The 27,963-nt window shown below is 35.8% G+C and overlaps 1 protein-coding gene across 1 annotated transcript; it reads left to right on the forward strand.

The window, feature by feature from the left end:
- The first annotated feature begins 277 nt into the window (after positions 1-277).
- Positions 278-27,963, forward strand: LOC145765013 (uncharacterized). The gene is made up of 16 exons (XM_082576744.1): positions 278-436; positions 529-668; positions 1,069-1,096; positions 1,922-2,040; positions 2,193-2,325; positions 2,700-2,791; positions 11,049-11,214; positions 12,818-12,990; positions 15,443-15,489; positions 17,208-17,313; positions 17,479-17,631; positions 20,905-21,026; positions 23,889-23,974; positions 24,517-24,694; positions 25,903-25,988; positions 26,996-27,963. The coding sequence occupies exons 1-16, from the start codon at positions 403-405 to the stop codon at positions 27,100-27,102; spliced, it is 1,770 nt and encodes a 589-aa protein (XP_082432870.1). The 5' UTR covers positions 278-402; the 3' UTR covers positions 27,103-27,963.

Below are 27,963 nucleotides of genomic sequence, written 5' to 3' on the forward strand. Positions count from 1 at the left end.
TCTTTTTTTTTTCATCGCAAAAAGAGCAACATTGTGCAACAACTGAGGAACATTGCTTATTTGAAAGTAATACTTTGCTGTTTGGAATAGGGGTAACAAAGCTCCTTTGCGCAGGACTTTTGATAAGAATGGTTTAAGTTTGAAAGATCTGTCATTGATAGTGTTCTTTCTGTTTAACGTGAAAAAGTATTTCTTTAAGCAATTCAAAACTTTTGAATTGATAGCAGACAAATTTGTAAAACAAAAATTCAAAAAAAATGTTTCAGATCACTTTAATTTATAGTTGTGACTTATATTCAAAAAGAAGGGCTGAAGTATACCAAAATTAACTGGTCTCTAACGGAAAACTTTACGTGAAGTGCCAGCAATCATCTCGATCTTAGATCCAACTTTAACGCGACAATGCAACGACAACGTTATGGCAACATTAATCTCGGTAAGATGAGTTCTTTATTTTTACTGTAAATATTTTGACTTCTCGAAAAGTTGTGAGTTATCAATTGGTAGCCTACTTTTTTGTTTTGGCAGCACAAAGCACAGATCAAATCAAATCTTCATCGCAAGAACCCAAAACAACGAGTTCGTTGAAGAAGTGGAAAAGAGTCGGAGTCATTTTGATGTTGTTAGTTATCATTTTGGTTGCCGGGGTTGCAGTTGTTCTTGCTAAAGTAAGTGCGTTGGTTCTTATTTATTATTTTGATACCATTGCTTTGCACTATGTGGCTTTTCATTGGTTAAGATTTTGTTGTTTTGAATTTATGTATGATTGGTTATTTTATAAAAAAAATAGAATTATCAGTCTCAATTTGCAAAAGTTCAAAGAGAAATATAAATTGTCAGCCTAAAGTTTTTATGAGTGGAATCGTTTGCTCAACATTGGCACGTTTTAAATCAAAATTTCAGGAAACTAATGAGTTATATAATAACAAAAATATTGCACAGCCTATTTTTAAATCAATTCAGTTAATCTAATCAGCCTAGTCGTAACAACATAGTGCTATATAGCCTATTTTCAGTTTTAAAATACTGTTGCTCTACTGTATGTTGTAATCCAATTGTATTTTTTAGGTTCATCAATCAACAAACATTCAATCAGGTAAAAATTGTGACAATGCAATTACTGTATCTTTATGTTGTTTTACCTATTGTAATTTGACAAATACAGCGCAAAATTGTTGGAATGAACACGTTAATAATGATAAGAATAACTCATGGAAACGACTGAGAAACGCAGGCGTGTTCATAAAGATATCGATGAAAAAAAAATTATTCTTGGCCTGAGAAGAGTCTCCTTAGAAAATTGATCTAATAGTTTCACAGAAATTTTGAAGCGTTGATACAACATGTAAGCTTGGTCGCCGAGGTTGTCAGAATAAAATTTCCTCTTGTAGCTGCTGTTAAGGATTGTTGCCAGCAAATTTTTCCAGCATTATGCGATGCTCAACACAAAGCTTTTCTTTAATTTATGGAGTTGCTCACAAAAGCACCCCCTAAGAGTTCAACCATTCTTACTTCATCCGTATTTGTCAGTCGCTTAACGGATTGAGCTTTCATAGCACGGTAGCAGACAGTATAAACTGATTTAACTGATTTGTGATATTTGCTAATACTCAACATAGTCTTCATTAGAATTTGAACCGGAGTCGGACGCTTCCGTTCTAATATGTAGCCTACAAGTGGATTTTAGCTCCCTCATCGACCTGCGAATGCGGCTCGTAGGAACAAACTGCTGATCATGTCGTTTTTGAATGTCCCATTTATAAGGCATCAAATGGAACGTATGGTACAGCACAGCGGTCTCCAATCTTTTTTTCTCTCACAGACTAAAAATAGAAGATTCAGCATACAGTAGTCTACTGAATGCATAACTTTCAAAACTAAAAATATTTCAAATTAACATTTCTTTTATCAAATGTTATAGGACCACACAATAGCTTCAGTGACACGCCAATCACTTCTTGTCTACGTTTAAAACAACTCGGAGAAACAAAAAGTGGATACTACAGAATCCAACCAGACAAAAATACAACCACTTTCGAGGTGAGAAGAATTTCTGTACAACCGTTGGCATTAAGATAATAGTAAAGCCCTTTGGTTAAACAAAGAAGACAGATAGAGATACGTACAGTATAATACCATCAACCATTGAAAACAATATTTTCACCGTAAAATTAACTTGTCTGGTTTTTTAGACCTACTGTGACATGACGACGTCTGGTGGCGGTTGGACACTAGTGGCCAGCGTCCACGAGAACGATATTTTAGGAAAGTGCACGACAGCTGATATGTGGTTTAATTGGGAAAGAGAAAAGTCGGACAATTTAGGTAATTATCTAGGCGACCTATTATATATTATCTAATCCACGCATACTTATCTAATATACTTATCTACCACATATTATTATCTAACTTCATGGTAAGAAAGACGTGTCTTTAAATTGAAACAGGTAGGCTAACCTTAAAATTGAGAAAGCTTTTGAGAAAGGCCTGCCAACCTGGTCATTAAGGTTGTCAGTGTGAAGGTTTTGCCTGTACTTGACATAATTTTGCCAAAGATCTTTTGTCCACACATTCATTTACTGATAGGGGTTATTCCTTATTTATATTTTAATGAATGAAGGTCATTTGACCAGCTGAAAATAGAATTATTTCCCTGATTATAAGTTATTTATAAACACAACACACTGTTTTATTCACAGTTTCAAGGAATTGGGAAAATAAGTTTACTTTTGGAAATGTAAAAAGCGCGACATCTAGTGACTACAAAAACTCAGGATATTATTCAATTCAGGTAACTAGATTTCTGTTTTAGTTTTTTTTATGCCTATAAGATGCATGGCCTGATCCAGGCTTTTATTTAAGATTCTTTTAAACAACACTGACCGTCAGTTTTGTAACTTTTATTGAGAATGAATTTATGCAACTTTAGCCAATTTTAACCCAATCAGCCACTTTATCTGGTCCAGATCTTTACCAGTTACGCATCCGACCAGGTGCTTACCAGAACTGGGCCAGATAAAGCGGCTGTCTGGAAAACTTTTTCCAAGTTTGAAACTTGTTCTTTTCCATCACATCACGTAGGTTTGTATGAAATATTTTAAGTTAAACAGCAAGTTTTGCAAAAACAAATAATAGAAGTTTGCATAAAAATTGTTACACCCCTTTCTTGCCTTTACAATGAAGCAAAAAAACGTTTTGCCAAAAGAGCCATAATTTTTTGCCATACAACAAATCAACACCTTCGTTCCAATTTGACCCAAATAAGCGTCTTGGGGATATTTTAGCATTTTTGGAGAAGTTGTCATTTTTTTCGACTTTAGCAAAGCTCAGCAACATACTAACCTTCCAGTGACATTAACACAAAACGTTTTCGATCATCGTTAACCTACCTTGTTAAAGCTATGTTTCTAACTAACTGACAGTGGCGGCTGGTGCTGTTTGTGAGCAGTGGGGCTGCAATGAATAGTCCGGGGGGCGAAGCCCGTCGCTAAATTTGCCGAAGGCGATGACTTCGCGGGGGTCTGAGGAGTCACCCCCTAGAAAAATTTGAAAAATTGCATTAAATTTGGTGCGTTCTGAGCATGTTTTTACCCCAAATGTTGAAAAAATGCATTCAAACTGTCTTGAAAAGTTGATGTATTCCTAAGCTGTATTTAAAAAAAACTAACAGTATTGCTTTAAAGACAAACTTTACTAGAATTGAGCTTAGTCTTGACTAGCCTAGCCGTTGCATACAAGGTTCAAGTGATTTTGAGATGCCCTTAGCACTTCCTATAACCTGTTGAATGCCCTAACTTTACAGCTATCACTTCTACGTTCATGGCTCATCGCTACTCTGCGAAATAAAAACTAACTTTAAAAAGTGTGTAAAGTTATTCGGTTAGGCAGGGCTGTTTTCCATGCAGCCCCAACAGATTCAAAAATTGCTGTAAAATACCAAAAGAGGCGGAGCTTCAAGGATAATTTTTAGCCAATCAGAGCGCTTGAAATCCAGAATCTCGGGCTGCAGAGCAGTTTGCCCAAAGTCGGTGTTGCCAAACGAAACTTTTAATATTTTAATTTTCGATCCGCAATTCTTAAGTGAAACAAGTAACAGGGTCGGACAAACATAGAAAAAAACATATCTTTCCTCTTCTCTTTCTTTCAGGTGGGGCTGCAGCCCTGCAGCCCCATGGCACGAGCCGCCACTGCTAACTGATCCTTCAGTAGGCTATGTGTTTGTGAAGGCTACACCGGTATAATTAGCAAAGCACAATGCTCGCTGTTCTATAGTGAGTAGTCAGGTAGTGCTAACGCCAAGAAGATTGCTCCTTCTCACCCTTCAGTATGTGTTAGTGAAATTATCCCGGTGTTGGTAAATAAGTGTATTTTTCCGCTCACTTTTCATCGATTTTAGAACGACAAAAATCATATTTGCAAAAAGCTGTATGTTTCTGGGTTCTGTTATTTCTAAGCAACTGCTAAATAAAAGGTTTCAATCTGTTAAACGCTTCTAACTTTATTGTAGACAAAACTTCTGTAGTATATGTATGCAGTGGCGTAACTACCCATTGAATTTTGTGGATAAATCCAGGGGCGGCACGTTGCTGGAGGGCGGCAAAATGTGATAACGTTTTAAACGAACAAACCATTAGTTTATTCTCAAAGGGACTCAGACTTAAACGACCTAAGTTAACAGTGATCAAAGTGAAGCCAAAAAGTTACACAAGTTATGTCTCTACAGTAAACTAATTTGCAACTTTTTTGGATTGTGACTAACTATGTGGTAGCCTATTTGTGACGGTATAATGATACTCATGCTGTTGAAGTCATAATAGGCTACAATGTCGGTTGTAACTTGTAAAAGTTTCAGGTTTGAAATAGATCACTTAGCTTAACTCAGCAAGTACCGGTATTGTTTTTTTCACTATTGTGCTGCGGATTCAACAACAAGATTTAATTACGGTAGCAATTTTTTTTAAAGTAATTTTTGCATACGAAAAAAGTAAAAGAAAGTGGAGCTTTTCTAGAAAGAAAAAGAAAGCTAGAGAAGAGGAACTAAAAAAGAATGAAGGAGTCATTTTGAAGTTTGTAAAAATTTCCTCTGCTAAAGAAACAGAAGAGGTTAGCAGCCACAGTAAATCGCTACCTCAAGTTGAGACGGAAGAAGAAGTAGGCCTATACTATACCGCAAGCAAAACAATCACGAAGTGATCACTGAAAGAAGTCAACCTATGAATGAAACATTTTCAGACAAAAATAAAACAGTTGATATCTATTCTTCTCATAACGATGTCGTTACTTGCCCAGAAATATTAACTGATAACATGAGAGTTGAGATGATCAAACTAGGGCCCGAAAGCGTCCGTTTCAGAATAAAGAAGGGCCATTCAAGCCGGCGATTAGAGTAGTTAAAGAAGGATACAAAGAGAAGGAATCCTGTAAGGTTTCAAAGCAAAAAGTGGTTTTATAAGACGCTAAAGAATGGTAATGAAGTTCTCAGATTAAGGTTGTTATGTTCGGATAGCCACTCCGGATTATATTGTTTTTGTTGCAGATCATTTCAATCGAGAAATGATAATTCTCCATTTGTTTTCAAACCTTTTGTAAATTTTTGGCATCTTAATCCATGCATTTCTAGTCCTGAAAATTCAAAACTTCATAAGCAGTGCATTGATAAATGGAATGAGCTCGCAGTGAGGCTTCAGGTTCATCAAACAACTGACAAAGAAATCCAAATTCTTATAAATAAGAAAAAAAAATAGATGGGGAGAAATCCTGCAGAGCGGAATCGCAGTCATAAAGCTTCTCAGTAAACAAAATCTTCATTTTTGTGGTCATTGGGAAGATTCTATTTCAAGGAACCAGGAAATTTTAAAACTCCTTGCAAACTTCAGTAGGCCTACAGCAGGCTAGAGTCTAGCCTACAGTCATTTACGAACACATTTGTAGTACCAAACTTTCCAAAAAAAGCATGACAACGTACCTTTCACCAGCTATCCAAAATGAATTAATTGAGCTTTTTAGAAAAAGATAAAAGATCTGATGCTGGAGGAGATAGACAGCAAAGTATTTCTCAATTTTACTTGACAGTAGCCTACTCGTGACGACTCTCATATCCATGAAAAGGCTATTATTGTTAGATACCTCAAAATCGACAGCAATAACGAGGTACATATAAAGGAATCCTTTCTGAATATTTTTCCACTGCACGGAAAAAATGCAGACGACATTACTAAGTCTATTCTCAATGAGCTTCAGTAAAATGGCTTAGACATAATGATGTGTAGAGGCCAAGCATACGACAATGCTTCCACCATGGCAGGAGTCCGCACTGAAGTAAAATGCAGAATAAAAAATATTAGTCCTGACTCCTGAGGCCTTGTTTATCCTATGTGGAAACCACTCACTTAACCTTGCAGGAGTTCACGCAGTGGGATCATCGGAAGCAAACAAGAAAATAAATCAATAGTTTTTTTTTTTTTTTTTTTTTTCAAGTCTAAACCTTAAACCATTTGACCAAGTAAACACTCACAATAGTATTTCAAATTTTTTTTAATATAATTTATGTTGTGGAACCGGTTTTCTTCCTATAGGATTCATCAGCACAACTGGATCGAAACGAAAAAATTACAGAAGATTACTATTAGCACAACTATCCCAAAAAAAACGCAAATTTACATGTTAAATAAATAAAAAAATAAAAGTCACTGAATGTCCAAAACCTTCATATCCTTGCTTTATTCTTTTTCATTTCTTTTTTTTCTTCTTCATAGTATTGCCAAATACAGAAAATATTGTTGAAAATATTCAAATTGTTGCAATATTTTCTGTATTTGGCAATACTATGAAGAAGAAAAAAAAGAAATGAAAAAGAATAAAGCAAGGATATGAAGGTTTTGGACATTCAGTGACTTTTATTTTTTTATTTATTTAACATGTAAATTTGCGTTTTTTTTGGGATAGTTGTGCTAATAGTAATCTTCTGTAATTTTGTCGTTTCGATCCAGTTGTGCTGATGAATCCTATAGGAAGAAAACCGGTTCCACAACATAAATTATATTAAAAAAAATTTGAAATACTATTGTGAGTGTTTACTTGGTCAAATGGTTTAAGGTTTAGACTTGAAAAAAAAACTATTGATTTATTTTCTTAATGATTGCTTTCTGTGTTAGGTTGATCGCCCATTTGAGGAAGTGTCATAGTACCTGATCACCTTTACCAGTTAGTTTTTCTCACTTTTGATCGGAAGCAAACATCGTTTATGTGAATCAACACCTTATTTATTTATGAGTCTTATGCTTTACCTCACTGTTGTCGTTTTTATCACAAGCTGTGAAAGAAGTTTTTTCAAAACTTAAGCTGATAAAATCTTACTTGAGATCGACCATGGGAGAAAGCAGGCTGTCTGCGCTAGCAATAGCCTATACCAGTGGTTCCCAACCTTTTTTGTTGCGTTCCTCCCTTTGCCTATTTTGGAACTATTCATTCCTCCCCATATTACTAAAAACAAAAAAGGGAGTCCTAAATTTTAGATACCCTAGAATTTTAATTAAAATGGTTTCTCTACAATTCCCCCAGATTGTAATAGACACCATTATGTTAGGGTTCTAAGACTCTTTCCTCATTCCGATCGGAAGTAAAAACGGGATCAGGGACCGCATAGCCGGCGATCTATAAAAATTACCAGATAAGCCAGTTTTTGGCTTGGCTTCTCAAAACCATCGTGTCGATCATCCTCATTCTGCGCGAGCGGAACCCAAGGTATGTGAAGGTTTTTTAGTGGGGTGTTGGCCAGTGGCATGTTGGCCAGTGGCGTAGCTAGAAATGTTTTTTTGGGGGGGGCCAAATATTTGATGGATTGAAGAGAATGACAAAGTGTTTGATTAAAGACATCGCTACCTCATGTGCAGTGGCGTATCCTGGTGGGTTGAGCAAGGGAAGCAATAAAAGTGGTGGGGGGTTAGAGCGTGCCAAAGGCACGCGTATTCTAGGGGGGACCGGGGGCATGCTCCCCCGGAAAATTTTTGCAAAATTACACTAAAATAATGGATTATAGCGCTTTCTGGAAACACTTTTAGGGTAATATTTGTATGAAATTTATTAGCAAATAAACAGCTAGTAACTTATTAAAGGTAGCTCTTGCACACGAACGGGCAATAACTGAAATTCCTCCCCTGAACTCATGAAATTCCTCCCTAGGGAGGAATTCCTCCCCGGTTGGGAACCACTGGCCTATACTGTCCATTGAAAGCGCTTTAGTCGAAACATTATCTTTTGACGATTTAATTTCTGAATTTGCTTCAACGAAAGCTGGACGTAGGCTATTCAATTTTGAACTTTCAATAAAACCAAACAAACACTGCTTTAATTCTTCTGTTGTGTGGAATTTTAATCAGTTTTTACGACGGTGTTAAGGGGGGGCGGCATTTCGTGCAAAAATCCAAGGGCGCATATTGCGTTGCTACGCCACTGTATGTATGCCCTGATTTGAGTTCTATAAGTGAATTCAGACTGCTTGCTTGTTACTTCGCTTTGAATAAGCGTGGACAAAACTCATCTTCATAAAGACACAATTCTGAGAAGTGAAAAACAAAAGCTATGCTTGACTACTTCAAAAACAAAGAAAACAAGGAACTTTAGTGTATAGCAGGGGTTCTTAACCGGGGGTAAATTTACCCCCTGGGGGTAAATTCCACCTACCGAGGGGGTAAATTTACTGAATCATAAATTAAAGCAAACTTTTTTTCAGTTATTAAAAAACTGGTAGTGTTGCACTCGACTTTGATTCAAATTTATGTTGTTCTCCTTTATCACACCGAAGTGCGGTGGCTCTTTAGGCGTCTTGTTTTGTCTCGAGTTTTCGAACTACATGGTGAAATCGAGATTTTTCTTCGAGAACGCAAATCCCCGTTGAGCAAGCACTTTGGCTACAATAAATTTATTGTTCCATTGGCTTACTTGACAGACAGTTTTTCAAGTTTAAACCAGCTCAATATGCAAATGCAAGGAAAAAGTGTTACCATTATAGATGTACATGATGAAATTCAGGGCTTTCAGACAAAATTGGATCTGTGGAGTAGAAGAGTTCAAAAATGAATTTATGCAAGCTTTTCAACATTTGATGATTGGAAAGTCAGTAGAAGTCGCAACGATGAGATTTCTGACCTCGAAGTCGAAATATGCCAGCACCTTGCCGCCTTAAAAAACAACTTTCATGGTAACTTTGAAGTTTTAACAGTAGGCCTTTCTGCTCTTTGGATAACTTTCGAAACCAAGTTAGAAAGTACAGTATTGCTGACGATGATCTTTGCAAAGATGAATTGATTGACCTTCAATGTTCAACAACGCTTTATTCCAAATTCTTATCGTGCAATGGTGACTTTTCCAAGTTTTGGTGTGGATTAGTCAAAGAGCTGACTAAGCATGCATTTGAGATTGTTATACCTTTTCCAACTACAGTACTTATCTGTGTGAAGCAGGGTTCTCCTCATTGTTGACTAAACAAAACATCGATCTCGCTTAGTTTCCAAAGACGACATGCGAGTAGCTCTTTCAACGGCTGTTCCAAGAATCTCCAATATTGTTCGTGGAAAGCAAGCACTGATTAACTGTTGAAATTGCGTGTCAGTTATTAATAAAAGAAAAAAAACTTAACATTCTTGTGTGCTTTTATCATAGTTATTTAGGACATATGGATAGACATTACTTTTCACAGGACCCCGTCAAGAACAATCGTGTCTTCTGCAAAGAAACAGCTTGTTTTTGATATTTGCCAAGGTAAATCCAGACAAAAAAGGATGTTTTGCGTTTCTTCGCATGGTTGACTGGACACGATGACATCACAAGGGGCCACTAAAACGGTGGGGTAAATTTTACTTTTTTCATTCGGCAAGGGGTAAACGAAACAAAAAAGGTTAAGAACCCCTGGTGTATAATCACATTGAAGTCCGGTGTGAAGACTAAAATATCGTAAATGGCCCATTTTATGGCAACATAGCTTTCGTGCTTATCTTTAATGAATTCGTGAATAGCCTCCAGTAGGCCTACTTTTTTGGATATAGCCTAATATCCGACAAACTAATATTTCACAAATGCAAGGTCGTACTCTTTATATCGAATCAAAGTACCGTACCGTGCTTTCTTTGTAAAACATCCTATTAATTTTTTTTTTTCGTGGCATTATCAAACAAAATTTACACTTTTATTAAGATGGTTGCGATAAAGCTCAAAGTTAAAAGCTGTCACAGCTGTTACAAAAAATTTAACCTTCTTTAGACCGTGAGATCATCCAATTAAGTTTGTGAAATCACGTTTGAAGTGTAAGAATTAACAAATTTCTGGTTGGTGGCGCGCTTTGTCATCTCCATTTTTTCTGCTTGTAAAAAACTGCACCTGTAGCCTAGTTAGCGTGGCCTAGAAAGTTAGAGCTAGGGAATACATTTCGATGACGTGTGTTCGATTCCCACCCACAGTCCACACCATATAAAAAAAAAAACTGCACCTCTGATAGAAAAACTGATGCAGGGCTGTCATCGTAGTGCGAAACGTTTGAGTTAAGACTTTAAACTAGAGTATATGATTATGGATTTTGTACTTATTTGAGCAATTTCATCTTTTGGCCTAGCAAAATAGCAGTCATTGTGAGAGCACTTTTGCCATAGCCATATCTTCTGCGCGAAAAACGGGAAAGCTTTAGTTTTTGCTGCAGTATAAACGCAATGTAGTTTTGATAGATATGACATGCATACTAAGAGCAATGCAGCCAAGTCGAGTTAAGTTTTAAAGCTACAGTAGTTAATGGGATTGCTGAATCATGTAAAGTTATAGAAACACTTGTATAATTTAAATAATCTAAGACGTTATAGCCTTAGCTTATTTATGGAGATTACTTGGTATTTAATTTAATATTCGCGTGTTTTATTACCTACAGATCTTGCGATCGCTTTACCTCTTCTCCAGGCTGCAAGAAGCCTTAGCCATGGACATCGCTATGCCTTAGCTTACTGACTGTAATAAATGCTTTAAAGGGTAGCCTATTAGTAAAAAAATTATTTTATGTTTCAAAGGCGTCAGATGTTCTTGTGAGACATTCACCAAATAACGAGGAAGTTGAAAATACTAAAGAAGAAACGTTTTTAGAATACTACACAGACAATGAATTTCTCAAAAATTACGGAGGAAACCTTTACAGTGTCTACTCTCGTTATTACAACCTGTCAGCAGTACCTGAAGGTAAATATTATGTTGTTGCAGCAAGGTCTGCTTGAAACAAAACATAAAAAACATAGTTTTTATTTGACGTAATTAATGTAGCCTTTTCATCTTAAATTGAGGTTGTTCATGGTGAAAAATGTTTTTCTTTGAACAAATATAATTCATTTTAAATCCACCAAATTTCTAATTGCACAACATTAGCCTATGTGCTAAAAAAGGAAATGATGGATTTGAAAAACCACTGTTATGATATTTTTCTGAAAGTGCATGATTCTCTTATAGGTCTTCAAAGCTTTATTTGTGTTGAGCATTACAACAGTATATTACATATTTACAAATAGTTCAACATTCAAACGTTTTCGACTTAACTTAAGTCCTCATCAGGAATCTGTAAATAATTATAAACTACAATAAATTTCACCTCTTGACAGTGACTACCGTAACTAACTGACTAACTAAAAGCATCGAGAAACACGCACGATTAAAAGCACTGGAGCACCGGTAGTCACTGTCAAGAGATGAAATTTATTGTAGTTTATAATTATTTACAGATTCCTGATGAGGACTTAAGTTAAGTCGAAAACGTTTGAATGTTGAACTATTTGTAAATATGTAATATACTGTTGTAATGCTCAACCCTGTGTTATTGTTGTGTCTTGCCTGTCTTTGGTATAAAAAAGCAAACTCTCTCCCGAAACTATATTATTTGTGTTTGGTATCAAGTCTTTAACGCTTTTATATCTTTTCTTTTTACATAGAACCAATACAAAATATATATAAAATATAAACTAGACTAGGCTATATATATATATATATAAAATATAAATATACGAAACATACTTTATACTTTTTCCAAAATAAGTCTTATTGGTAACATCACACATTTGGTGGAGTTTAATTTTTTTAACTTTAAGATTTTCTTACATTTCCGGTCAATCACGTTTTTACCACATTAGGTTTTATCAACGATCTCGAATACGAACACGCGCAATGATATTGGGCTACTAATTTTTATTTGTGCCTATTGCCACAACATACAGTATACCTCGAAGCACGTATGCAATACAATAGGCAACTGGAATCAGCAAATGGACATTGGAGTCATCAAGTCGTCTGCTCTCAATTATTTTGGGGTGCCATGTAGTGTTTTGCTGAGATACAACAGGTTGCTTTGCAGCAGCGTCGCTCTGACGTCTATTCGAGAGTTGTGCACTGTGCAGACTATTTTCAAGATACAAACTGCTTTGCTGAAAAGAAACAAACACGCTTGGTTTGTGCGTTGAGTTTTGCTAATAAAAATATTCTTGTTTTTAATAACCTACTTCAAAAAATAAAACCCTTTGGAAAATTCTTCGCTCTGTGGCAGAGCTAAAAATAATCTTGGTGTTAAGTTTTGTTTCTAAGTTACATCTGAGATGCCTCAAGGTACGCTACCCAACGTCTATTAAAGTGTAAATATGCAGTAAGGTAATAAGTCTTTTCTCATCAAACGTAGTAAAATTCGTCCTAGTAACCGTAATTTTTTTATATAAAACTGAATTAAAATTTCAACACTATAGCGTATGCCACTGCTCAGAGTAGACTACTGTGTATGTTTAAATTTATATTATTTTGACATCAGAACAAGTCGCCACAGTCGAAAACAACGCCGAAATGTTAAATGCGTTGTCGTCCAGTGCGAATGACATCATAAGCGAAATTCCAGATTTCTACCGGTATAGGTATGACAGCTCCAATTCGCGTAGGATTTCGGGAAGTTCAAATGACGGCTTATTTTCACCTTATGGAATGGAGGTAAAGCGTTGTAGGCCTAGTAGGTATGTCATGACATGTGCTATAATCAGTGTCAGATTGCCATAACGAGTTCTGTCTTTGTTGTAAATAAATCACTACTTTCATATCTTCATTTGATTTTAGTACAAAAAATATTTTTGTAGCTTGACATATAAATATCGGATTGCATAGACGTACGGGGCCAAAACATTTCATAGAGGCAAAAAAAAATGCTCAAATTGCGCAACTTTATCGAAATTGTTCGAATATGCATGTAAACAGTTATCAACCAAGCTTAAGAACACTGATATTATAACTGCAAACAAGGCCATGCACTGTAAAACTGGCTAGCCTATACTGTGCCACAACATTATACAGCCTTGGATCTGTGCTCAGAAAGATGAGCAAGATCACCAGTTTTGCTGATCTTGAAGATCAAGAGCACTATTTGTATAGGCCTACTTGAAAAAATACAGTTCTCGATCAATGCGGATGCAAAAAATATATACAGTATATATTTTACTCGTAAGCAGCCTGGTTAAAGGTAGTTGGTAGACTATTGCTAAGGTTTGCTTTTAACTACTCGAGTGCTGGCCAAACAATTGTAGTAGCCTACGATTGATTGATTGAATCTTTATCCTTGGACTGGGAAAGCTTCTTGCAGAGCTTAATTCTGGCAGTTTCGCATACTTGTAGAGGCTTTGAGGTACTAACGCAGGCCCGGTCACCGAAATTGACAGAGTGAAGTTTTCGATTGTTGAAGTCTTATTGCCTGGGAACTATTCCATCCATTAGGTGCCGCTGAATGGAGAGCAGTCCTTAACGTGCGTTGCTCAAGCGCACACCCCGAGAGTCGAACCAGCGCCGCTTGATTTTCAAGCTTCTTCGTTTCAGAAGTCACGTGCTAACCAACTAGTAAGTTAGTGACTAACTATTATCATTGTGTTAGTTTGAGTAGGATTATAACGTCATACACAAGGCCGAGGGTTATTTTTTTACCACCTTGGTAGGGTAGCTTAGGCTATACCCGGACTGGATATCTGAGCATAATTTCAACCGTCATGTAGTTATATCTTCATAAAAGGTTTTTCGACCACTCAGCTTGGAACAAAAATGTTTGTCTTGATTTGAGTTGTTACCTTTTTTTCAATGCATTTCTCGTTTTTTTTAAAGTAAGTCAAATGTCTCCAAGTTACGTAAAAAAGGGACAGACTGGCAACGTTACTATAAACCTCACATAACTTAGTTGGATTTCTGAAAGAATGTAAAGATATTTTGTTACGTTGTATATGACGTATCCAGTCACATTTCAAGACCAAATTTGACTAAAGTTAATTTTTTACACACTAAACTTTTGAAGTATCTAGGATTGGGTCAAAGAAAGCAAACACTTTTTACAATTTATAAAATAAAAATATGAGCAAATGTGAGTGATTTTTGACCTCACGCAATACAAAGTGACTTTATAAAAAAATCCTCTGTCCAGTGAGTAAACTTTAATTTCAAAATGATCTTTATCTTATTGACTTTCAAGATCAAGATCACACAAAAATGTTATCTTACATCAAGATCACCAAAATAAAAGTGATCTTCAAGATCACGCCTATGTCAGTTTGTACTACATAACGTTTAATAAAATGAGAAACAACATTATGTTACTTTGGTTAGTTACATGAAAGAAGTGCCCAGATTTATCAAATTTGATACTTTATAGGTTTCAAAATAGTCACAAATAAACAAAATTAGGGATTTTAAACAACTGCATCATGTTGATTTGGGATTTTTATGAAAGGTTTGCTCAAATGCAAAATAATTTCATATTTTATGGTTGTCGAAACTAACATGACACGGCTTTATCAATTCAGGATATTTTTCTTTGTCAAATTGCAAAACAAATGTCAAATTGGAAATAAAATATAGCAACAAAACCAACAAAAGGAAAAAATGGAAAAACTGTAAAGATTTAAGATGTACATGCGAAAATCTAATTCAAACTTAGGCTAGATAATTATATCGATGAATATAATCAATCACGCATGAAAATTTTAAAAACACAGAAGTAATAAGATTTTGCTATTTTTGTCACTAAACAAAACAAAATTACACGTGAATAGCCTGTGAGTGTGTCAAATGAAAATTTTACATAAAGCTGCATATGTTTTGTGCAACTTGTAAATTTCAAACTTGTTGTGATTTTAAGACTTTTCTTCAGCAACTTTAGCCTAAATCATTGCAGACTTTTGCTCAAATTTGCGACTTTTTAACAATATGGTGGGCAGTTGCCTTCCCTGCCCACGTGACTCGTACTATGTTGGATGAAAGTGCTAGCATCACTCACAGTTTTAATGTAACTGCCACGTTATGTAGCCTATACCCTAGCTCAATCAAACCAAGATCAGCAGCCAGATCGATGTTCCGATGTCAACACAAAATATACGACAATTTCATAGCATTTTTAATTTATTTTGAACAGATTTATACTTCTTCTTGCAATACGATTTATTACGGGAACACCTACAGGTAAGTGCTGCAAGAAAAAAAATTATAATTACATGTAACTTAGGCCTAATAGTGGAATCGAAAAGTAGTTTGCGTGCAAATTTTTAGCCTTTTTAAGTATGTAGGTTTTTATAGCATACAGCGGCTTGATTCATCTGCAGTTCAGCGCTCTGGTGAAGTATGCTATTGTATCGATAAGTTTCTGTTCAATGTTAGGTGCTTTTGGGATCACGCAATATAGTGGCGCCTAACAGCACTGAACAGGAGAGAAAGACTAATCAGGCCAAAAAGTTTTGGCTTTCCGATTAATAGAAAAACACATATAACAGCCTAAAGTGCTCTTCATACGGGGTGCTGTGAGTTTAAACGGTTCCTTGAAGGTTCCACGAGATTTTAGAGGAATTGATGGAAGATAGAGGCATTAAAATAAGCAGGCAAAAGACAGAATATCCCAAATTCCAATGGTCAACAAAACATAATGACAAAGAAAGTGAGACAGAAATACAACTGCAAGAAACAACGATGAAACAAGTATCAGAATTCAAATATCTTGGTTCGACAGTTCATGAGAACGGAACGAGCGACAGAGAGGTGACAAAGAGATGCCAGGCATGATGGAGAAGCGTGGAAAAAAATAACAGGAATGATGTGTCAAAAAAAAATGCCAGAAAACGAAAGGGAAAACTTTATAAAAACGTTGGTAAGACCAGCAATGTTGCATGGGATGCAGGCGTTAGCCATGACGAAAACACAGGAAGTAAAAATGTAAGTGGCAGAAATGAAAATGTTGCGATGGTCTCTGGGGTTGATAAAGCAGGACAGAGTAAGAAAGAAAAGAAAAATTATGTCGGAAAAAGAATAAGACAATTGGAAGTTGGTAAAAAAGCGAGGAAGGCCGAAAAGAAAATGGGGAGATTGTGTGACAGAAGATATGCATGTAAAATTAATAGTAGGAGAGAAAAAGAAAGATACTGCTGACAGAGTGATGAGGAAGACTACAGTCTGCACCGGCGATTCCACTTGAAGTGGGAATAAACCATGATAACACTCTTCTACACCTCTTGTTCCTTATTGACATCGCCAGATTGTCTGGAAACTTGCCTAGATAACATTTCAAGTAGCGCACGTCGATGCTCATATTGCATCCCAGATGTTAACTTGAAAGTTGATCATCTTGATACCTACTCAAATGACCCAATTGTTTTCATCATACTTCATCAGCTCTAAAACAAGCTTGATGTTTGTTTAGTCTCCTTTGAGTTTTATAAGGAGATCGTTTTTATTTAATCTCGGATCCAACAGAGCAGAAAACTGTTTGGAAAGCTCAAGTCATGAATTAAATTATTTAAATCTTCTTGGTTCAATAGCGAAAGCTTTAATGACACGTTAGGATGGGTAAACCCGTCGCTAATCGTCAAGTAATCGACACGTGTTCTTCGTCTGATCACTTTAGTTGAATATAATGATCGTCTCCAGGATCAGGGAACTCGGTGAATACTGGCATAGAAATATTTCACAAATACTTACGAAAAAATGAATTCTAAAATTGCCAGAAAACCTGATGTGGTAGAGAAAAGCTGGTTTCACTTTTGGATTTAGCATTTTTAAATTATACCAAAACGGTTTTCAAAGTGAAATTGACTCGGAAAAGTGTTGTTATTATTATACTTCGTTAATTTTAAACAAAGCTTCAATTCTCACATTAAATTATTCATGCTGTTTGTCATAAAACTCTGCAGCTGTGGAAACAGGGACGTGTCAACTTCAAGCAGGAAGACAACTCCTTTCTTTTCGTTGACGACTATCGGGAACCACAGGAACAGCTGGTCTAGTTTTTATTACCGAGTGTGTGAAATATTTTTATGTATTCTTATTTTATCAATAGCAACGTATCTGCTAAAATAATAAAGGATTAATTGTACTAAAGAATACATGAATATTTAAAATCTTGAAGATTTTAAAGAATGAAGATTTGTACGAAATATTGCTTGTACCGTTACTTAATTTCAGATTCATTCCTATCGGTACTCTAATGACACTTTGCGTCAGTACAGCAGTACTCTGGTAAACGGGAACTTTACATTGAACTACAATGCTTATTGCCGGTATGGTAGCTCAAGGCCAAGCTTATGTGACGTCATGTACGCAGTCAGCAATAAAAAGGTGAAAGAACCTTCTTGAAGTAAACATCGAAGGCAATTAAGATTTTTTTTAAATTGGACTTTGTTTTACAATAATCGTCATGATTCAGTTTCTTCCACTCGTCTAGAGCAGTGGCGTAACTACCCAGTGGATCTTGTGGATAAATCCAGGGGCGGCAGGTTGCTAGAGGGCGGAAAAATGTGATAACCTTTTAAAGTTTATACGAACAAAGACAGTCACATTAATTTATTCTCGGGTAGACTCAGACTTAAACGACCTAAGTTAACACTGATCTAAGTGAAGCCAAAAATTAAACAAGTTATGCTTATAAACTAATTTGCAACTTTTTTAGATTGTGCCTCACCATGTGGTAGGCCTATTTGTGACGGTTTAATGATACTCATGCTGTTGAAGTAATAATAGAATGTCCGTTGTAACTTGTAAGCTATAGCATTGTTCAGTCAATTTAGCTTTGGTAGTTAAGTTCATATTAGTTTTAAGTTTATTTCACTTTCGGGAGGAGACAGGAATGGAACGTGAGGTCATTGAGTCAACTGCCACCTTTACCATCTGTCTGTGGTAGATAGACGGGATTCCTCCATCTTCATGTGTGAAGACAGGTTAGGTTTATGAAAGGTTTAAAGTTTTAGGTCTGAAATAGATCACTTCGCTTAACTCAGCAAATTTGCAATTATAGGTATTTTTTTTAACTAATGTGCTGCAGATTTCAGAACAAGATTTAAGTTGCAATTTTTTTAAGTTAATTTTTGCCTATGACGAGAGTAAAAGAAAGTGAAGATTTTTTTAGAAAGAAAAAGAAAGCTAGAGAAGAGGAACTAAAAAGAATGAAGGAGTCATTTTGAAGTTTGTAAAAATTGCCTCTGCTAAAAAAACAGAAGAGATTAGCACAGTCAATCTCTACCTCAAGTTGAGACGGAAGAAGAAGTGTCTATAGGCTACCTCGAGCAAAACAATAACAAAGTGATCATTGAAAGAAGTCAGCCTGTAAATGAAACACTGTCAGATAAAGATAAAACAAATGCTATGTATCATTCTCATAGCGATGTGGCTACTTGGCCAGAAACATTAACTCATAACATGAGAGTTGAGATGATCAAATTAGGGCCCGAAAGGTTTCAGAATAAAGAAGGGCCATTCAAGCCAGTGATTAGAGTAATTAAAGGAGACAAAGAATCCTTCAGCTGTCTGAGTAAGAAGTGGTTTTATTTTAAACTTTCAATAAATTTAAGCAAAACTGTTTTAATTCCTCTGTTGGAATTTTAATCAGTTTTTATGACGGTGTCAGGGGGGGGGGGGGGCGGCGTTTCGTGCAAAAATCCAAGGGCGGCATATTGCGTTGCTACGCCACTGGTCTAGAGTTAAAAGTATGAAGGTCAAATTTTTTTTATTTTTTAGTACAATTAATGTAGAGTGGTTAATTTCTTTTAAACCACAAACAGACACAGTTGATCAACAGCATAGCATTTAACATTACAACAAACATGTGTAACCGAAAAACGTTAGCTATTTTATTTTTTAACTATTAAAAAAGGGGCGATTACTTTAAACCCGTATCAACGTATAGTCTCCGTACCAACTTCAATAAAGAAGGTGAAATCAAAAGAAGAATATTACTTGGATGGCAAGCCTTTGGAAGAGAAAGTTCGATATTTAAGTCAAAACTGCCTCTTTCTCTCAAGAAACAAGTGTACGATCAATGCATCCTTCCAACCGCTACATATGGTGCAGAAACTTGGAACCTTACAAAGAATTTAACACTTAAACTAAGAACTATGCAGAGAGCACATGAACGAATCCTGACGGGTTTAACATGGCGAGATAAAAAGATTGCCGAATGGATCAGAAATCAAACGAAATTACGAGATTTATTAAGCACAATCAAGAAACTAAAATGGTCCTGGGCAGGTCATATAGCAAGATATCAGGACAATAGATGGACTAAAAAATTAACAACATGGACACCACGAGAAACCAAAAGAAAGAAAGGAAAACCAAAAGTAAGATGGAGGGACGACATTGAAAACCAATGCAATACAACCAATTGGTACCAACTAGCACATAATCATGTAAATTGGCATGAAAAGGGGAAGGCTTACGCTCTGCAGTGGGCTCTCACAGGCTGAAAATGATGATGCTGATGAACGTATAGTCAATCGGGGATCCGCGTAAAGCAGATACAAAAGCATCAATAAATTTGAGAAAAATGTGAATAGGCTACTATTATATTAACGACGACCTTTTGTTAATTCAAACAGAAAAAGGAAATGATTGGTAGTGGCTGTTAAGCCAGGACCTGTTTGAATTTTTTTTTTTGAATTAATATAATTATACTCTAAAAGGTCGTCGTTAATATTATAGTATTCACATATTTTATTTTTGTTTGTTATAGGCCTAATGTTAAATGTTGTGGTGTTGTTCAGCTATGTCTGTTTTAATTTTTTATTAAGAAATTTAGCATTTTTATAATCAAATTATGTCCAATATTAAATATCATAAGTTCAAGCTCTTTTGGTCTCTAATTATTTTCTCTTTATTTTATATTGTAGTATTTTTCTTTTATTAGAATTAATCTGATTTATGTGGCCAAAATGTTTTTTCCATAAGTTAACAGGCCACTTTAAGTACTTTCTCTTTGTTTCACCATTCGTGATGACAATGTCCAAGTTTCAAAATTGTATAGTAGGAGAATTTTTACATTTAGCAATAATAGAACATTTGACTAAAATATTCGTTTGAAAGCAAAATTCTCTCCCAGAGACTTTTTTTACGTTTTGTTTTTAATGCCCGAACTGAATCAGCTCTAGTCAGCTTTGCTCAGGGAAAGGTCAACATTAGAATTGCCACTTAAATTAAATTGGGTTCATTTTTGTTTGAGAACTTGACCTACTCTAGATGTAACAAGAATTTACAAACGTAAAGTTAAATTTGTTTCAAAGATGCACGATTAGACAATTTTAACTGAAGTTTTTTTTACGAAGTTTCATACCATCATTCTTGTTACTGTTAAGACAAAGATGAAATGTCTTAACAGAAATCTCTACAGACAGAAGTCAGAGCCACAACAATGGTAGATGTAAACAACCTAGATGAACTATCTTCAGCTTGCATAAAAATGACCTTACAGATTCATATATGCTTTTAGCTAAACGTCGTTTGAACATACTCGAATGAAAATATACAGCTTTGAGTATCCTACTTATTTTAATGTTTTTTTTTTCTAATAGCCATTATTTTTTCATTACATAATTAGTGCATTTTTTCTTTGGTTTTTAGGAGTGGAAATCGTCGAACTTTGACTTCTATTTGTCCAGTTCTGCAAGTACTTCCTATTACCTACATCAGTATGCCCGCAGTAACCCCAAAAATATCGTGATGGGCTACACAATGCTATCAAGGTAAAAATAATCCTCAACTCATAAACGACTTATTGCACTGAGGAAACCTTATACCTAACTATAGCTCTTGTTTTTGAGCTCTCACGCATTTCAAATTTTGAAATACAGCAAGCCTAATTGCTTTAAAAAGCAGCGTAATTTACAAGCTTGTAGTCTTCTTGAAACACTGCGACTACCCTTTAAAAGTGGTACACAGTAGAGCAGGGGTGTGCAACCAGCGGCCCCTGATCCAAATGTTGCTTGCGAAGCAAAAATATGTAGCTCGAGGCATGCTTTGGTTTCTGGCTGCGCCACAAATACACTGAAATAAAACATAATTATTAATCCAGTAAATTTGTAAGGATGTTTAATCGCCACTACTGTAATTCTGCTTTTCAATTATCTTAACTCTGCGTATTAAGATCTGTTCACTTTACCAAGGTGAGTTCGTTAAGCCAAGGCCGCATGCTCAGACGATTTTGTGATCTGAGGCTAGAAGTCATACATTTTTTGAAAACTAAAAGGCAACCAGTTAATGAAGTTTAAAACAAAAGTTGTTGACACAAATCTGAAGTAAAATGACCAGTAGGCTGTACAAAGAACGTGTAGGCCTATCGGCCAGATTTAGATCAAGTACATAGTTTTTAGTTTAGTTACATTGCACCGTAATTCGACCATCAAAATGTTAATCAGGCGACATTACAATAATGTCCTGAAGTTTTTTAATTAGGCTGCAATAATTGCAACAAAAGTGTCTAAACCAGTTCCAAACTTTGAAAGGCACTGGAGTGCTTCCTGAGAAGACAGAATTCGCCAACCAAATTAAAATTGTTGAATGAATTTTTGAATCGTTTCAAAAACTTCAAATCTCAAGAACATTTGATTGAAATATTTTTCTCGTTATTTCACACGGACGTTGAAAACTCACAAACTAATATTTAAAGTTAACTGGTTTAACTCCAAGCGGGAGCTGATCTGAAGGCAAAGTAGACTACAAGGAAATTAATCCTTTTGCTTTTGACTGCAATTGTCTTAAGCAATTCTCCACATCTGAAAAACTTAGTGGCTTCAAGAAAAGCGTTGTTTGGTTCAGTTATGGTTCAGTGTACGTGTGTGATCAACTTTTTTCCAAACTTTGGTTCATGAAATCTCCTCATCAATCACTACTGACTACATAAAGAGTGGATTTCGAATTGCCAGCCCCCCATCATTATCCAAACTCGATTTTTTCTCCACCAGTGGGATTGGCCGATCTTTTTTTTTTTGCAGCAATTTCAATTAAAGTAAATCTGGATAGAGTGATGGTCGGAAATGCAAGTCAGTTTTGAAGCTCATAGTGAATTGATTTTAAAAACATTATGTTGATTTATTTTCTTCTTCTTGCGTTTGATGCAGCAGAACTCCCAGCCTGAGAATCTGAGCCACATTCACAAGATGGTGAGTCGGCGAGGCCCCATTGGAACATGTTGCTGTTGAAACCTCAGTTCGCAAGCGATTGAGCTTCACACAATCCTTCCGAGGGAGTTCTGCTCCTGGTGGAGTGTTGGTATTGGGAAGGACTGTGAATTGGGTTAGTCTCGATCGCAACTAATCTCTTCATTCACTGTTCCAAACTTTGAAAATGTGGATGTTGGATTTGCAGATAGTTGCAGCATGTCTGGAAAAAGAGGGTCAAGATTTCAAGCGTTGGGGCTTTTGAAAGTGCGAGTTTAGGACAACCTGGTTGAGGAGGTGGCCATCCCTTGTAAAACCAGACTACGTTAGGCTACGTGATTTTTCCTACGAAGTCTACCTTGGGCAATGCCTGATAGTACCAGCAGAAAGTCAGCGGGAGTTGGAAGCAGGCAACCAATCATTATTCTCATGGTAGTGTTGAGGGCAGTGTCAATTTTGGTAGTGTGTACGTCACAATCAATGTCACAATCAATGTGCAAAGCCTCGCGTCGGGCTGCTTTGCGTCTTGACAGAATGTGCTGTTTTCATTATGGAATTCTTGAGCGGTATGTTATTATCGGTCAATGACCAGTAGTAACCTCTAATTGTGAAGTCGTTGTTGTGCAACGTAATTCTAAATCATTCTGTATCTGGAACGTTCTGTTGTTTTCACAATTGCCAATATCGTTTGTCATGATGTCACAAGGTTGTTTACGAATGGACCTCTGATTACGAAATCTGTATTGTGCAACAGTCCTCTACCCCTACGTGACATTCTTTAGATTTCATTAAACTTGCTTGTTTATGCCGCTCAATGCTACGTGACCGACGATGAGTTCGTGTGATGCAACACTACGTCACCTTCTCGAAGTTACTGGACTGAACAACCAACTATATAAATAGTGGTGTAGTTTGTGTAATGTTTTATTATTATGATGATTATTATGAGTTGATTATGAGAGTTGTGCTATGAGTTGTGGATTGGTAGTTGATGCAGAAATTAGAGTTATTTGAGAAGCCGTTCGTTAAAGTTCTTCAAGAAGTCAGATTATCATTTCACTAGTAGAATTATTCGACATTTAATTGACTGCTTTTCGGTTTGACCCATTAAACTACGTCACTGAACCTTTCCAAGTCTTTTTCCTGGTAAGAGATAGAAAGAAATCGTGACACTGCGGTACCAGGTGGGGGAGGCATATTCGGATGTTCTGTGAACAAGTGCAAGAGCACTTGTACGCACTGTGTATGCACTAGTAACCCAGGTTCCATATGCTGATTTAAAGTAAACTAAATTGTTTGCTTTATGTGATAGGGATTATCAATAAGAAATGCAAGTTAAGCCCATGGTCTAATCCGAATTTGCCTATTTGACCCTGCAGTACGACAGGTTGCACATTGCACAATGCATACCCTGCAGTAGAGTAAACTGACCATAGTTTTAAATTTCAGAAGTAACGGATTACTAGTGTCACAATTTCAGACGGAAAATGTCTTAAGAAAAATCTTAGCAATCATTTCAAAGTTCAATTCAGTGGGTAAGTAGGCTATACCATTTCTTTCTTATTAAAACTATATTTATAGGTTTATGATCCATCATTTTTTGAAAGACCGGTCCATTTTCCAACCATTTCCTTTTTGTTAGCAGGTGCACATTCATTCAACTGTTTTACAAATAATATATATTATTTCCATTTTAATCTGGATGCAACCCTTTAACAAAGCTAAAGGCATTGATACTGTACAATTTATTCGTACCATAAGAAAGAAAATTTATCTTCACTGACTATATAGGCGTCGGAAATAAAAAGTTAAGGTTTTCATTGTAGGCCGACGCCACTAATGTCATCTGTTTTTGTTTTGTTTTCAGCAAGTGCATTCACACCATCTATTTTACTCTAACTATAGATATTGAGTGGTGTGACAAACGTCCCCCTTTGTGGATGCGGTGCACAATGTTTAAAATTTAAATTCCTTATTATTTTTTCCATTAAAAGCAAAACTTAAAATATATTTTGCTCGAAAATATCATCTTTAACGTTATGTTGCATCTACGTTATAAGTTCCTTTTTATTTTCAGCAAAAGTTTCTTGTGAATCTTCTACTAACCATTTGGTTCAACCTGTCAAATATAGCGTTGGAAGTGCTGAAGTGCTCAGTGTGCCAACCACTTTGAACGATTACGTCATACCAGGCTACATACAGTTTCGAGCCCAAAGTAGAGAAGGCATCGCTTTTGCGTTTTGTCCGGCTGTAAAGTAAATATAGTAAAATTTGTGTTTGAATTTTTTTTCTTTATAAAGCGTATATTATGTCCGAATTTAATAAATGGGACTTGGTTGTCACAAGCCACATACGATGGAGTGTAGCCTAATAACGAATCTGGAGGGGGATCGGAAAAGCCCCAGAGTTCAACCAGTGCCGGTCTTTGGGGTGTGCAAACCGTGCGATCGCACAGGGCCCGGAATTTACTCAGAAAATGCAGTAATGTTTGCCACCGGACAGCACTATTTTACAGTGATATTCATACCCAAATTTTTGTTGAACATGCTATCAAAATGCACCAAATTTAAAGTAATTTTTCAAAATTTTATGGGAGAGGCCCCCCGCTATCGTCAAAACCACTTCCCCTTTCAAAATACCTAGCTACGCTACTGAATTGGATCATTGTCATTGGGGCCTGCAAAGCATTCCGCACAGGGCCCGAAATATCCTAGGACCGGCACTGGTTCAACAATTTGCAACAACGCATATATATGGGGTACTTTCGATAAGAGTTCAGTTATGAATGTAAGAAGTAAGAATTGAGTTATGAGTGTAAGAAGTAAGAATTGAGTTATGAATGTAAGAAGTAAGAATTGGGTTATGAGTGTAAGAAGTAAGAGTTGTTATGAGTGAAAAATAACGAGTAAATTTGAGTAAAATGGTCGGGAAACTAGCTGCATGCAATTTTAATGTTGTATTGTGGCTTCTTTTGGCCACTTTTTAAGTATGTTTTGTCCAGCAAGCAATGCTTCTTATTTACTTACATACTTTGTATTTAACCATAGTCATCAAATCAACATTTGGCTTCTGTGGAGGTTTTTTGATCTATTTTGGGAATTTTTATTTTCGGACTGAGAAGGTTCTTTAAGAAGCTTTGTCCCAGCAGTTTTGCGTATACTTGTAGACAGTGGCGTACGCAGGGGGTGGCATAAGGTCATTTCTAAAGCTTAGAACAATTAGAAAAAAGACATTTATAGTCTTAAAATCTTGATAAAATTTTCGCAATTTTTTTCACATTTTATTTTGGAACAATGTGCTTAAGAGATTGTTTATCATGCCGGAGGTAATGAAACTGTTTGTTTTTTGTGACAATGTAGCTTGCTTTCAGTCACAATGAGACAGATCTTCAAAATCAGTTGAACATTTAATTTTGTTGCAAATAATACATTTATTTTCAAGAAAACGAATTATAATTTTACAGGGTGAACACATGTGACTCAAAATACGTGTGCGTTGGGGGAGTTGGCTTCGGAAGCTCAACTCAAAACTATTGCAATGACTACTTATGTAAGAAAATATTACATTTATTTTTTGTTTAATCTATTTTTGAGAAAGTAGTCTTTTCCGAAATTAACAGTCAAAAATATCTCTTAGTTGTTGAAGTGTTGTCTATAACCTGTTTTAATTATTTTGGTTTACTGAACAAAAGTACAACGTTAAGATATTATTTCTTTGCTGCTGTCAATAGGCCCTGCATTTGAAAATCTCAACATTCCTTTGACAACTGCTAAACTTTTTATTCAAAAGCACAATCTCATTGCAAAACTGGAGCCATTTTTGTAGGTATAAAATCATGAAATGCTAGCTTGAAAATAAAAACTAATTGGAGAGAGAGAGAGGGAAATAATTTTATTAGGCAATCAGATTCTATAATAGTACGGCACACAATAATCTCATATGACAATAACATACCATTCATAAACATACAGGACCTCATAAGTACGCTCAGTGTTGAATAATTCAATCTGATTAGCCAGGAGCAGCAAAAGATCATTTGGTCATCTAGTCAGCTGCTCCCAACTGGTCACATTCATAAAACAAAACAAAAACACAAAAAAGCAAAAATGGTTTGAAGAAAGCACTTGAATTGGCTAATGGCAACAAAATAATTGCAATGTATTAGTGTGTGATTTAATTATCTAACAGCACAAATCTTTGTTAAGGCAGGCTAAGTTGTTTTTCATGTCAGGCGCTTTGTTGATATCGACAGTGGCGTTACAAAAAATGTTTCGAATTCCAAACATGTGCTTGTGATAAAGAATAATAAAAACAGTGGCAGCGCAGCTAAATAAAGCTACAGCTGAGTAGGCCTACATTACTATAATGCATTTATTCCTTTGCTGAATGTCAGGCAGTAATGAGATTTAGTACAAATTTAAAAAGTCTTTGGAATGCCCCGACAGAGATCGAAGTCGAATCTACTGATCCAGAGAAGGGCATTCTAACCAATCAGCCACCTAGCTGGTAGTAAATGTAGTAAATCAAATTGTAAAATTTATAACATAATCTTTCAGATTGGAATGGTGGGTCATCCCCAGACTCACTCAAATTTTTCGAACCTGGCTCCACATCGCGATCCGGACAGCTCATCGCATCCACTATTATGATCTTTTACCGCTAGGTTGAGCAACAAAGTTGATGAACATTTGATAAACTAATTTTTTAATGTATTCATGAATTTCCGATGAACAATCAGATTCAATTTGATTTTGTGAACTTTTATTCTTATTTCCACGTGTAATCGAAGTGATTTTGATATACTTGATGATTTTTTACGTGATTTCACAAAATTTCTATAACTTGCTATAAGATATACGGTAGCCTAATCAAAACAGCCAAAAAAATTGTTGCGATTATTACCGAACCACTTTATGACATATTGCTTTGTTGCTGATTTGATATAAACTATTCTGAGCTGTTAAAATCTACATTGTGAAGTATTCTGAGCGGGGACAGAGCATCTTTTTAAACTTTTCAATACTACCTACTCTACGGATAAAGAAAATTTTTATAAAACAAACTTCTCAATAATTTTCTTAGGCTAGCCGTTTTATTAGTTAAATAATTTCCATAAATTGTGAAACACTTTACCAATTACATTAGTTGTTTTGTTCAATTTTTGTATATGTCGCTGTCGAAGCGATTCAAACACATTGTTTCAACTCGTTTGTTAGAATTACTGCTACCCTCATGCATTGGCACTTTAATATTGTGTTTCGTACCAGTTTATCCTCAGAGTTGGTTTATAGATTAAATCTAAAAATGGCAAATATAAAATTGATACCGAGGAGAACTTGTTGAGGAAGGACTTGAAGTTGATTCGAAATAAAATAAGTTTTATCACTGTTAAAGCTACAAAAAGTGCTGTGTGAGGGTATTATCTATAGCCTACAATTTGACTATCTCAATGCCAGTGCCACTATATTTGTGTTTGAATGTATTGGAATAAAAATTATGATCTAGTCCACAAGCAAATTAAATC

The sequence above is a fragment of the Aplidium turbinatum genome, chromosome 2 (assembly GCF_918807975.1).
Source record: "Aplidium turbinatum chromosome 2, kaAplTurb1.1, whole genome shotgun sequence".
NCBI lineage: Eukaryota > Metazoa > Chordata > Ascidiacea > Aplousobranchia > Polyclinidae > Aplidium > Aplidium turbinatum.

What these genes read in the sequence shown, in the direction of transcription:
- LOC145765013 (XM_082576744.1), top strand. Translation starts at nt 403, where the DNA reads ATGCAACGACAACGTTATGGCAACATTAATCTCG. An exon ending in AAAATACAACCACTTTCGAG is followed by an intron (nt 2,041 to 2,192) that starts GTGAGAAGAATT and finishes CTGGTTTTTTAG; the next exon opens with ACCTACTGTGACATGACGAC. An exon ending in AGAAAAGTCGGACAATTTAG is followed by an intron (nt 2,326 to 2,699) that starts GTAATTATCTAG and finishes TTTTATTCACAG; the next exon opens with TTTCAAGGAATTGGGAAAAT.